This window comes from Orycteropus afer, unplaced genomic scaffold (genome assembly GCF_000298275.1).
Source record: "Orycteropus afer afer isolate SDZICR_OR568_19922 unplaced genomic scaffold, OryAfe1.0 scaffold00115, whole genome shotgun sequence".
Classification (NCBI taxonomy): Eukaryota; Metazoa; Chordata; class Mammalia; order Tubulidentata; family Orycteropodidae; genus Orycteropus; species Orycteropus afer.
In genome coordinates, this window is record NW_006921702.1 from 4856640 (window position 1) to 4870457 (window position 13818).

Sequence of the window (13818 nt, forward strand, 5' to 3'; positions counted from 1 at the left end):
GGGATCGGGCAGTGTTTCGTTCTGCTGTGCATGGGGTCGCTATGAGTCGGAAACGACTCGACGGCACTTAACAACAACAACAACAACAGGTCACAGAGTACTAGACTTTTCTCTCTCTCATCCCCATTCACCTGGGGGTAGGTCAGCTGGTACTAGCCATTATACTCTCCCATCCCCATTCATCTGGGAGTAGGTGAGCAGGTACTGTCTGCTTCTTTGTTCCTTTGGTCTGATAAGCTGTTGCAGTGACTCACAAATTGCAGGGAAAGGGCTATCTTTAATCTAGAAAGAAAAAGGATAAAAACACATAGGGTAAGGTCTGGGAGAGGGTCTCAGTGCACAGTTTCCATGTCCCCAGGGGACATATTTACCCTTTTGAGAGCATATGTTCATTCTCAACACCCAGGAAGCTCCACTGAACCTGCATTTCCCAAGACCTTTATCAGTCTCACCACGTGACCATGATAGATTACATCAAGCCTTGTGAGGCTTAGTCAGTATTGGCCTTTCAGTTGGTCCCTCTTGGTCTAATCAGCTCCCACTCATTGGCCTTAGGGATGGTTTGGCTGCTAGAAACCACAACCAAAGCCAAATGGTATACTGCAAGGGAGTCCCACACCTCACAATTAGCTTTCTTGGTAGCTATGCCACTAGAGAAATGCACTTATGCTGATTTTCAAGGAACACATCTTGCCATTGTATGTGGACCAACAAATGATACATGAATTTAAAAATACAAAGGCTCACATGGAATAGAGGTAATCAGTATTGGGAAATATGAAAGCCATTTCTATAATGGCTTGTCAATATGCCAGAAAGTTTATTTTTTACTGTTAACAAATCCCTCTCTTCCCACAATAGCTTCTGCGTTGGCAAAACATCCACATGAAGTGTGATCCTTGTAATACAGAACAAGGGAGTGATGAGATGCAGCCAACACCATTTTTAGTCTATATCTGCCTACAACTTGTAGCCAGTGATTAAATTCCAAAGAATAATAGTTCTCTTTTGTTTTTACTTATAATACATATGCTGAAGTCCTCAATGATGTTCTAGTTGTTCATCAAAACTTGACTCTTCGTTAGGCTATTGTGAACATGCTACAAAGTTCTGTATTGACTTAGTAGTAGTTTCTAAATACTGCCTAGAGCAAAACTAACAGGTATTACACAACAGTGAAACACTTTCCCCAGAAGACACCTACAACAAAAGGATATTGTTGTTGTTCTTGTTAGGTACCCTCAAGTCCTTTCCAACTCATAGCGACCGTATGCACAGCAGAACGAAACACTGCCCGATCCCGCGCCAGCCCCACAATCCCTGCTATACTTGAGCCCATCATCGCAGGCACTGTGCCAATCCATCTCATTGAAGGCCTCCTCCTCTTTCGTCAACCCTCTACCCTACCAAGCATGACATCCTTCTCCAAGGAATGGTCCCTTCTGACAACATGACCAAAATAAGTGAGATGAAGTCTGGCCATTCTCGCTTCGAAGGAACATTTCGGGTGCACTTCCTCCAGGACAGATCTGTTAGTTCTTTTAGCAGTTCATGGTACTTTCAGCATTCTGCGCCAGCAGCACAACTCAAAAGCATCAACTTTTTTCGGTCTTCCTTATTCATTATCCAGCTCTCCCATGCATACGAGGCAATTGGAAATATCATGGCTTCTGTCAGGAGCACCTTAGTCCTCAAGGAGACATCCTTACTCCTCAGCACTCCTTCAAGGCTGACTTTTCCAATGCTACACGTCATCTAATGTCTTGGCTGCTGCTTCCATTGGCATCAATTGTAGAACCAAACAACATGAATTCTTTGACAACGTCAATCTTCTCTCCATTTATTGTGATGCTGCTCATTGGTCCAGTTGTGAGGATTTTTGTTTTCTTTATATTGAGACGTAATCCATACTGCAGACTGTATTCAACCTTCATCAGTAAGTGCCTAAAGTCACCCTCACTTTCAGCAAGCACAGTTGTATTGTCTGTGTATCTCAGGTTGTTAATGATTCTTCCTCCAATCCTGATGCGACGTTTTTCTTCATAGAGTCCAGCTTCTCGGATTATTTGCTCAGCATATAGATTGAATAAGTATGGGGAAAGGATACAACACTGACACACTCCCTTCCTGATTTTAAACCATGCAGTATCCCCTTGTTCTGTTTGAACAACAGCCTCCTGGTCACGGTACAGGTTCCTCATGAGTACACTCAAGTGCTCAGGAATTCCCATTCTTCTCAATGTTATCCATAATTTTGTCATGATCCACACAATCAAATGCCTTTGCATAGTCAATAAAACACAAGTAAACATCTTTCTGGTATTCTTTGCCTTGAGTCAAGATCCATCTGACAACAGCTATGATAACCCTTGTTCTACGTTCTCTTCTGAATCCAGCTTGCACCTCTGGAAGTTCTCTGGCAATATACTACTGTAACTATTTTTTTTAATTATCTTCAGTAAGATCTTACCTGTATGTTATATTAATGATATTGTTCTATAATTTCCACATTCTATGGGATCCCCTTTCTTTGGAATGGGTACAAATATGGATCTCCTCCAGTCAGTTGGCCAGGTAGCTATCTTCCAAATCTCTTGGCATAACCCAGTGAGTGCATCCAATAGGGCATCCGTTTGTTGAAATATCTCAATTGGTGTTCCGTCAATTCCCGGAGCTTTGTTCTTCGCCAATTCCTTCATTGTAGCTTTGACTTCCTCCTTCAGTACCATTGGTTCTATATCATATGTCACTTCCTGAAATGGATGAGGATCAACCAGTTCCTTTTGGTACAGTGATTCTGTGTATTCCTGCCATCTTCTCTTGATGTTTCCTGCATCATTCAATATTTTGCCCATAGAACTTCTCGATATTGCAACTCGAGGTTCAGATTTTTCCTTCAATTCTTTCAGCTTGAGAAATTCTGAGTGCGTTCTTCCCTTTTGGTTTTCAAACTCCAGATCTTTGCACATTTCATTATAGTAATTGGTTTTGTCTGCTCGAGCTCTCTTTGAAATCTTCTGTTCACCTCTCTTATCTTGCCATTTCTTCCATTGGCTTTAGCTTCTCTCCACTCAAGGGCAAGTTCAGAGTGTCTTCTGTCATCCATTTTGGTTTTCTCTTCCTTTCTCGTCTTTTTAGTGATCTCTTGCTTTCTTCATGGATAATGTTCTTGATATCTTCCCACAATTCTTCTGGTTTTCGGTTGTTGGTGTTCAATGCATCAAATCCATTCTTTAGATGGTCTCTAAATTCAGGAGGGATATATTCAAGATCATATTTTGGCTCTCTTGGACTTATTTTAATTGACTTCAACTTCAAGTTGAACTTGCATATGAGCAGTTGATAGTCTGTTCCACAATCAGCTCCTGGCCTGGTTTTGGCTGAAGATATTGAGCTTTTCCACCACCTCTTGCCACAGATGTAGTCAATCTGATTCCTGTGTGTTCCATCTGGTAAAGTCTACATGTAGAGCCACCAGTTGTGTTGTTGAAAAAAGATGTTTGCAATGAACAAGTCGTTGGTCTTGCAAAATTCTACTATGCGAGTTCCAGCATTATTTCTGTTGCCAAGGCCAAATATTCCAACTACCGGTGATTCTTCTTTGTTTCCAACTTTTGCATTCCAGTCACCAGTGATAATTAAAACATCCTGATTGCCATGTTCGGTCAATTTCAGACTGCAGAAGTTGATAAAATTCTTCAATTTCCTCATCTTTGGCTTTGGTGGTTGGTGCATAAATTTCAATAATAGTCGTATTAATGGGTCTTCCTTGTAGGTGTATGGATATTATCCTATCACTGACAGCATTGTACATCAGGGTAGATCTTGAAACATCTTTTGTGATGATGAATGCCACGCCATTCCTCTTCAAACTGTCATTCCCGGCATAGTAGATCACATGGTTGTCTAATTCAAAATGGCCAAAACCAGTCCATTTCAGCTCACTAATGCCGAGAGTATCAATCTTTATGCATTCCATTTCATTTTTGACAACTTCCTATTTTCCTAGATTCATACTTCGTACATTCCATGTTCCAATGATTAATAGATGTCTGCAGCTGTTTCTCTTCAATTTGAGTGGTGCCACATCAGCAAATGGAGGTCTCAAAAGCTTTACCTTATCCATAGGAGTAAGGCTGGGTTTACTCAGATGATGCAGCTCTTTCCCAGTTCTATTCTGAAAGCCTTCTAACGTAACCGGACTACTCATAAAGTTGCGCTGTAACATATCAAACATTGTGTCTTCACTATTCATAAGGTTTTCTCTGGCCAATTATTTGAGAAGGGGATGGCCTTTTCCTTCTTCCTAGCCTGTCTCAGTCTGTAAGCTGGGATGATACCTGTGCACCATGTACATCCCACTGGGTTAGAAACACCAGTGGCTCAGCCTCAAAATTCACATCAACACATCACCACGGTAGGACAAACCGACAGACAAGTTTGCCTCCCTGTTGGAAACTTCTCATAGCACCCTTACCTGGGTCCCTGTGGCTGACTCCTCCTCTGTCCAGATTTCTAGGCCTTTTAATCCCCTTTCTCCCGCTCTCCTCCCCTGCTGCTCTGGGCGTGCCTGAGTTCCTCTCTTCACCTGGATCCCTGCTACTGACTGCTCCTCTATCTGAGTTCCTGGCTTTTAATCCCTTTTCTCCTGCTTTCCCTCACTGCTGCTTTGGGCGTGCCTGAGTTCCTCTCCCCACTTGGATCCCTGTGCCTGACTGCTCCTCTGTCTGAGTTCCTGGCTTTTTTTTTTCCTAGAGGATATACTCCTTTCATTTTGAAAAGGAGAAACGAACGTTAACTGAAGCTAAGATTTAGAGGGATATTGGAGAGTCAGGGATGGTAACAAAAATTTCTGTACCTGAGGGTGGGGTGGAGGGTGGCTCCAACCTGTTCCTGATGCCACTGCTCAGGTTGCTTTATTTAGCATAGATCCTTTCTGCCTTTCTATGGTGTCCTTATCCTATTCATACATCTTCAAGAACTGGCTCAACTGTGATATTGCCTGGGAAGCTTCCCCTACATTCTCCAAGCTTTGCCTATTCATACATCTTCAAGAACTGTCTCAACTGTGATATTGCCTGGGAAGCTTCCCCTACATTCTCCAAGCTTTGCTATGTTCTGCCTCCTCTCAATTCCTCACCTGGGAATTGAGGATAACCTGTTCCATTCTATCTTTTAGGGTGATTGGGAGAATTAAATTTGTTAATAAATAGGAAGTTCAATAGAACTTTATACAATAAGTGGCCAAAAGATGTCCTCACCTTATAAAATAAACCACTGGCAATTCTATGTTGTTCTCTACATACATACACACACACACATATATACACAAACATATTTTAATCAAAAGGATGTTATAGCCATCCAAAGGTAAGAAACAATATTTACCTTTGATAGTATCAGTGAAAGACTAGGCCCAAGGAATAATATCTGTTAGACTTGTAGGGAGAGTGCTTTGCTCAAGGCTTCGAACCATTTCTTCCCAGTTCAGTCATGGCTAACAAAGTGAAACTGGAATAGACCTAAGTTTTGTAAAATGTGGGTGAACTAGGAAACTAACTGGAACATGAAAAATCATGGGTCAACACCCTCCTAGACACTTAATCTCCCTCCTGAAAAACAAGGACAGTATGCAAGTTGCATAGCAACCAGATCTCTTGATTGACACCATCAGAAACAACACTGCCCCACTCAAACATGGTGGCCAACATGCTGCTTTATGTGTCACTCTTCTCACTCCTGGCAATAATCTCCCACATCAGGCTTCCAAAAGGGCTCACTATACCTCTTCCAAGTCTCCCATTCCAAGGGCTTTGACTCATAATTTTTCCTGTTCCAGCTGTTGTTCTGCTTCACCCAAATTTTCAAAATTCAGATCTGGTCCAATTTTGCTTCATCAGCCCCAACTAAGCCATAACAAACCTGTTCAAAGCCTGGTTTTGTTTGTTCTACTAAGCACATATCTCAGGGACTTAGTCCAGGCAGCTAAAAGGTAACATACAGAAGCCAATTCAGCCAGAACTCTAGGTTCAAGGGTCCTGAGCACTAACTCTAGCAAGGAGCCAGGCTTTCCAGGACTTCCAGCTTCTGCCCAACAGCTTCAGGCACCTTTACCAAGCAGGCTATAGCCCTCTCTTCTGAGGGGCTCCCAGAGGCCAACAGACCCAAAGTAGCTCCCAGGAGTCTCTCCCTGAAGATTTCTCATGAGGAGAATATTAGGGATTAAACTGTGTTCCCTGAAAACCATGTGTTGAAATCCTAACTTCATGCATGTTGACATAGTCCCATTTGGGAAAAGAGTTCTCTTTGTTATACTAATCAGGCCAGATCAGTTTAGGATATAAAAGGAGTAGATTAGGCACAGAGACAAGAAAAGACAAAAGAGAGAAGACAGATGCCATGATCACCGAAGAATCAAAGGAACAAAAACTGAAAGGGAAAAGATCTTCCCCCAGAGTGACAGAGAGAGCCATGCCCCAGAGCTAGTGCCCTGAATTCAAACTTCTGAACTGTGAGAAAATAAATTTGTTTGCTAAAGATACCCTCTTGTGGTTATTTCTTACAGCAGTACTAAGAAATAAAGATGGAGATCAAGAGAGTGATGTTCTAGAAAGCAAAGTGAAACCAAGAGTTGAATCATCACATCACACCTCACCCACTGTACCCTCCTGCAAGACAACTCTGAACTTATTACTCTGCCTCCAGACCAAAGGTTAGGCAACTCTTGGGGCAAAGGAATTATCAGAATAAAAAGAAACCTCACAGAAGTTTCTGGAAGCAGAGAGGACTCCAGCAGAAGACAACAAGATCACAGAAAGATCTGCTGCTGAGAAAAGAGCAGACACTACAGTCCTACCCTGACAGAGGCTGAGCTGAGGGAAAAGGAAATCTAAGACATAATTCATATATACTTCAATATCAAGGAAGCCCAGAGGAGAGAGGAAGGAAGCAGAGTCTTATCTCACCATCCTGACCTCATACCACCCTTACCTAAAAACCAATTAGTCAACACAGTTTCTCAACAGCTGTTTTCTGTTTCTCATCTTGATTTTACAAAGATTTCCATTCAGAATATCAAAAATTATTTCAACATAATCCCCTTCAAAATTGCTATCCTGCTAAGCTGTCTAGTCACCAACTTCCTAGGTACAGAAGACAAAATCTTAGTCACCCTCAACACTTTCTTTGTCCCACTCTTGTCCCTTAAAATGTTTACAAGATCCTATTGATTCTCCCTCAGAATTACCACTCTGATTCATGCCTCCTGTGTATCCATCATCAGGGCACAATCATCTCCACTCTGATTCCTCAGATGCCCACAAACTGGTCTTAGCTCTGCTGACCTGAATGTCCTCCAACCTGTCTTACTCCTGGCATTCAGTGGCAGCTTGCCAAGACTCCAAATCCATTCTCAAAATCCCCCTGATTAGAACGCTTCCCAGTGTTCTCAGAATGGCACATGAAGCCCTTCATGATCTGGCCCCAACCTCAGTGGAAATCTTCTTTGCTGCTCACAAAATCTCCTCCTTCATCTCTTAGCTCCTGCTATCAACATCCAATTCTGAGGTCTACCATCTGCAAGGAACCTTCTTCAGCTTTCTTGCGAGTTCTTTACCTTAAATTCTTCCTACTATCCTTCAGGTCGAGGAGCTCTGGTAGCATAGTGCCTAAGGCACTTGACTGCTAACCAGATGGCTGGCAGTTCAAAAGCACCAGCCACTCCTCAGAAGGAAGATGGGGCAATCTACTTTCGCAGTGATACTGCCTCGGAAACCCAAGGAGGGGTCGATATGAGTCAGATCCAACTTGATGGCACATAACAACAACAACATCCTATAGGTCTGCACACATCTGCTAAGCTTATAGTGAAATTCAGCAGAGAGGACATATGCTTCTGACTCTCAATGGACTCAATCGCAGTTTCCAGGATGTGGTCTAAGATTCCACATTCTAACAAGCCTCCAGAGACACCACTGCTACTAGTCCAGGGACTGTACTTTGTGGGTTGAGAGGCCATAATTTTATTATTTCCAGAGCAGAGATTTTTCTCCAATGTTCTTCCCATCCCTTCACCTAGTTCCAAAACCAAAAAACCAAACTCACTGCCATCGAGTTGATTTCAACTCATAGTGACCCCTCCTTGGGTTTCTAAGGCTGAATTGCTATGGAAGTAGACTGGCCAATCTTCCTTCCAAGGAGTGGCTGGTTAGCAGTCATATACCTTAGGCTTTGCCTGGCATATGTGAGGTATTCAAATTATCTGAACTGAACTAAGTACCAAATTCAAGTCAAGTGCCAATGTGTCGGACAGCATGCCCACAAATTTTCAGTATAACCATCATTAAATAAACTGGAATTTATCTGCCTCTTGACTTCACATGCCTATGCCAACCTCCTGTTGTGGACTGAACTCTGCTCCACAAAAACTTATGCTGAGATTTCAAAATGGAATCTTGTCAGTATTTACCATGCTATTTCCCTCTAGCTCTTTACTGCTTGAAAAACAGGTACAGCAGTTTGAATTAGGGATGCTGGTGCTCTCAACAGCTCACTGACACAGAGTGCACCGAACTGAGAGGAGTAGAATTAGAAAGGAGAAAGGGACAGGGAAAAAAATAACAAGATCAGAAGAACTATCCTGCGGAGCACTGACAGGATGCTGAGAAAGGCCATCGGAGACCTCCCTGGGAGAGCAGTGACTGGCAGGCGAGAACAGCCATCTGAAACCTCCCTGGGTTAAGGAAGAAGACACACCATACCAGCATACCACTAACCACACAAGCACACCAGCGACCACCTCAAGGATCTACCTTCAGCACCTGATTTTACCAGTAACGTGGGGCGGCCAGGTGCAAATGGGCACATCCAGTGCTGCTGAAACCTGAACAGAGAGTACACTGATGCTGCAGAAGGGCGGGCCCTGGGAGGTATCCCCACAGCAGGTCACCAAGCAGGCTTGGGTCAGCTTAGTGGCACTGAGAGGCCTGTGTTTGACATTAACAGTAAAACTGGGACCACAGATTACTAGCAGGCACTCCCCCGACTCCAGAGCCGCTAAAACCAAGCGGATCTTTGGCACCGCGGGTGGACAGACCCACAGCGGAACTCCCGAGGCAGATCACGGTCTGGGCCTGTTGAGCCAGTGCCACAGGCAGGCAGGTCCAGAGAGAGAAGCCCCTGCAGCAGGTCACAGAACCGGGAAGTTGTCTTATGTCAGCATTTTGGCACCAAGGGGCCTTGGGAGTGGGGTTTTTGTGTGTGTCTAAGCCTGGCGGAAAGTGTCAAACCCCTAACAATTGGAGTCTTTGCTGAAATTGAGCTGCGGGCCTGTTAATAACAGTACACCATCATCAGTAGCAGGCCGCCCTAAACCCTAGAAACCGTCCCTAGCAACAGCAAGCTTTCCTTCTTCTGCTCCCACTTTCTCTGCCAATAACTTCAATCATCCAGTAGAAGAAACCACATTCAGCCAACAAAAAATCTCCTGGTTCAAATTCTAAACACTCTTTACAACAAAAAGAAACCCATATCCACATTCCACACAGTGATTCCACCAACACAAAGAAAACTGCAGAGCAACCCAGCATACCTGAATTAATAACTAAAAAAATAAAATACACCAGCTTTACTTTTTCAAAATATTAAACCATAAACCAAGGCAAAACAAATCAGTACATAACCAACAGTTAAAGACAACCTCAAAATGTCTAGGAAACAACAGTCAACCTCAAATCAAACAAAAAAACAAACAAACAAAAACAGGATAAGGCATTAGAAGCAAAACCACAAACAAATGTCTCATTAAATATGGAGGGAGAGGAGGCAATAGAATTATCTGAGAAGGAATTTAGAAGATATATTTATAGAGCTTTACAAGAGCCTAAGGAAACCCCCAAACAGAAGCAAGGAGAACACAGACAGTTCCTTGAAAGAACTCAGGAAGATCATTCCAGAACAAAATAACAAGATTAAAGCACAATCAGAACTCATTCAAAAACAGCAGTTAGAAATCCAGAAGATGAATACCAAAATGACAGAATTACACAACACAGTAGAAGCAGAAAAGAGTAAGTCAGAACTGGCTGAAGAACGCATATCCCAACTAGAAGACAAATCCCTGGACATCAGCCTGTATGACGAAAAATCAGAACAAAGATTTCAGAGAAATGAAGAGAATCTAAGAATTATATGAGATGGCATGAGAAGAAACCACATAAGACTCACTGGAATTCCAGAACAAGAGGTGAAAAAAACCACCGAGAAAATTGTGGAAGACCTGCTAACAGAAAACATCCCCCATATCATGAAGGGAGAAAAGATATTTGTCCAAGAAACTCATAGAACCCCACGCAAGATAGATCCCAAGAGAAAAACACCTAGGCATATTATAATCAAATTCCCCAAAACCAAAGACAAAGTAAAAATTTTGAGAGCTGCCCAGAAAAAAAGAAATATTATTTATAATAATCAAACAGGCTGAGCTCCAATTACTCAGCAGAAACCATGCAGACAAGAAGGCAATGGGATGGCATATATAAAACACTGAAGGAAAAGAAATCCCAAACAAGAATCCTATATCCAGCCAAATTACCTGTCCAATATGAGGGCAAAATCAAGGCATTCTCAGATAAATAGAAATTAATGGATTTTGTAAAATCCAGACTAACCCTACAAGAAATGCTTAAGGAAATTCTTCCAATAGAGAACCCACAACAGAAACCAACAAAATCAGGATACATGGCATCAACACTAAAACAAAATCAGAAAATAGAAACTCAAAGTAAGACCATAAAACATTGTACTCTAAAAATCGAGGAAGTCAATTAGTGCACAACAGCAGCAACAAACTCAGCAGAGGGAATAAAACTTTTAGGTATAAGCTTCCAAATGGAGAGGAAAACAGGACAATGTCCTCACAGTATGCACTGTTCTAAAAATGGAGAGATAAGTAAATACTCCAAGGCAACCACAGAGAAAATTAACAATCCCCCTAAGCAAATCCAGAAGGAAGGAAAACATATGGGTTTAATAAGCACAAAACCAACTATTAAGAAGAAAAGGGAGAAAGCATTAGCCAACAAAATGAACTCAGCACAGAAAAGTATATGGACCAAGGAAACACCAACAACACGACAAAAAACACAATAGAATGACAGCAATCAATTCATATCTATCACTAACTACACTCAATGTGAATGGACTAAATGCACCTATCAAGAGAAAGAGAATGACAGACTGGAAAAGAAAAGAAGACCCATCTACATGCTGCCTACAAGAGACCCACCTTAGACACAAAGATAAAAACAAATTAACAGTTAAGGGATGGAAAAAAATATACCAAACCAATGGAAAGCAAAAAAGAGCAGGAGTGGCAATATTAATTTCTGAAAAAATAGACACTAAGGTGAAAAACATCATAAGAGCCAAAAAAGGACATTATATGGTGCTGAAAGGGTCAACTGACAAAGACGACGTTACAATAATAAATATTTATTCACCCAATGTAAGTGCTCCAAAATACATGAAGCAAATATTAACTGAATTAAAAGGGATAGTAGACAACTCTACAATAGTAGTACTAAAATTTAACACATCACTTTCAAAGAGGGACAAGTCAATTGGAAAAAAACTCAACAAGGATACAGAAGAACTCAAGAGTATAATCAACCAACTAGACCTCACAGACATATACAGAGCATTTCATCCAACAAAAACAAAATTCACATTCTTTTCCAGTGCACATGGATCGTTCTCCAGAGTAGCCCATATGCTAGGACATAAAACAAGCCTCAATAAATTCAAAACCACTGAAATACTGCAAAGCATCTTCTCGGACCACAATGCTATAAAATTAGAAATTAATAATAGGAAAAGCAAGGAAAAAAGCATCAAACATATGGAAGCTGAACTTCACTGCTCAAAAACTACTGGGTAAGAGAACAAATAAAAACTGAAGTAAAAAAATTCCTAGAAACAAAAGAGAATGAAGATACATCATACCAAAACCTATGGGACAAAGCAAAAGCAGTACTCAGGAGAGTTTATAGCAATAAATGCATACATCAAAAAAGAAGAAAGAAACAAAATCAACACTCTAATTCATTAACTCCAACAACTAGAAGTAGAACAACAAAAGAATCCTACAGTATCTAGAAGCAAGGAAATAATAAAGATCAGAGCATAAATAAATGAAACAGAAAACAAAAAAAAAAAACACAGAGGAAATCAACAAAACCACAAGCTGGTTTTTCAAAAAGATTAATAAAATCGATAAACCACTGGCAGATATAACAAAAAAAAGAAAGAAAAGATCCAAATCAGGAGCAGGAGGCAGAGCTGGACCCCAAGGTTGACGGGCTTTCACCCAGCCCCTACAGCCTGGAACTTTGAACTTGGACTTAAAGCCTCCAAATTGTAAGAATAAACTTCTGCTTGTTAAGGCCATCCCATTTGTGGTATATTTCTTGTCAGAGCAGCACTAGGTAACCAGAACAAGGAGTATACTCTAGACCAAGGATAGATTCAGCTGAGACTAATTCTGCAGACACCAGTGATACAAAATACCTGCAGTCCTTATAGAAACAATAGCAGACAGACACAGAATAATCCAACAGATACACCATCTCAGGACCATAGTACTGGGGGACACCAGACTCAATTGGCACAAAAAATACACAGAAGCCTTGTTTCGCATCCTACATTGGTGAGTAGCGAATGGGGTCTTAAAAGCTTTCAAGCGGCCATCTAATGGTCGCCTTGACCAGAAGCGAAGAAGAATGCAAAGAAAAAACTGGGGTGGGGTGGGGGGGCATTTGGAGCAATCAGCCATAGGACACGATGACCTTCAAGACCAGAAGAACTAGATGGTGCCCAGCTACCAATGCCAACCACTCAGGAAAGGATCAAATCTGGAAATCCTGGATAGAGTGGGAGGGAAAACATGGAACAAAATTCCAAAACTCAATAATGACCAGAATTACTGGTCAGATGAAATCTGGTGAGACTCCCAATACAATGGCCTCAGAATACGTTCTGCACCTGGAATAAAACAGACAGAGAAAATACAGCCATATGAAGATGCATCGATAAGCCAAGGAACACCTGGTATTACTAGAAGCTGAGAGAGACAAGAAAGGACTTTTTCTGAGAGACTTTGGAGGGAGCATGGTCCTGCTGATAACCTGAACTCAGACTCTTAAGTCTCCAAAACTTGTGAGATAGTAAAATTTCTGTTCTTGTAAGGCAACCAGTTTGTGGTTCTTTGTTACAGCAGTCACAGGAGCTTCATACACTGTCCATCATCATTTAGCCAGACAACATTGTATCCTGCTCTTTAAGGGCACTCACTCTGATAGGCTCAGCCACTGTACCTCTCTCCTACCTTACAGCCAGGATGTGCACAGGCTGTGAGCGCTGCACCTTCTGCCGTGGGGAAGCCTGTGGCTGGGAGGCTCTCGTCCCTGAGGTCATTAGCGGGCTGCGGGCATGCTGGCCATTCTGAAGGAGGGGCACCGTCTCCGAATGCATGCTGCAGGCTGAGTACAGACTCTCGAAGGATGCATTCATGTCATTCACCAGTGCTTCCAAGTCCACATCATCCTCTGGATGGCAAACACAACAGACAAAAAGGAACTTTAGCAACTGTGAGGAGTCTCACCCAAATGTGTGTCACAGTGATCAGGTTTCAAAATGGAGGTGTATAATTGAGATAAGTATCATTTCCATAAGGAACAGTATTTATTATACTTAATAATATTTATGGTATTCCAGGGGCAATTCAAGGAGCTCTGGTAGCATAGTGCCTAAGGCACTTGACTG

At 41.9% G+C, this 13818-nt stretch overlaps 1 protein-coding gene across 1 annotated transcript in view; it reads right to left on the reverse strand.

Annotated features, from left to right (window-relative positions):
• Positions 1-13818, reverse strand: part of GRB10 (growth factor receptor bound protein 10) — a 323919-nt gene that overhangs the window by 168312 nt on the left and 141789 nt on the right. Inside the window, exon 3 of the mRNA XM_007943956.2 lies at positions 13382-13601. Coding sequence (XP_007942147.1) covers positions 13382-13601 — 220 coding nt within the window. The remainder of the gene's footprint in view (positions 1-13381; positions 13602-13818) is intronic.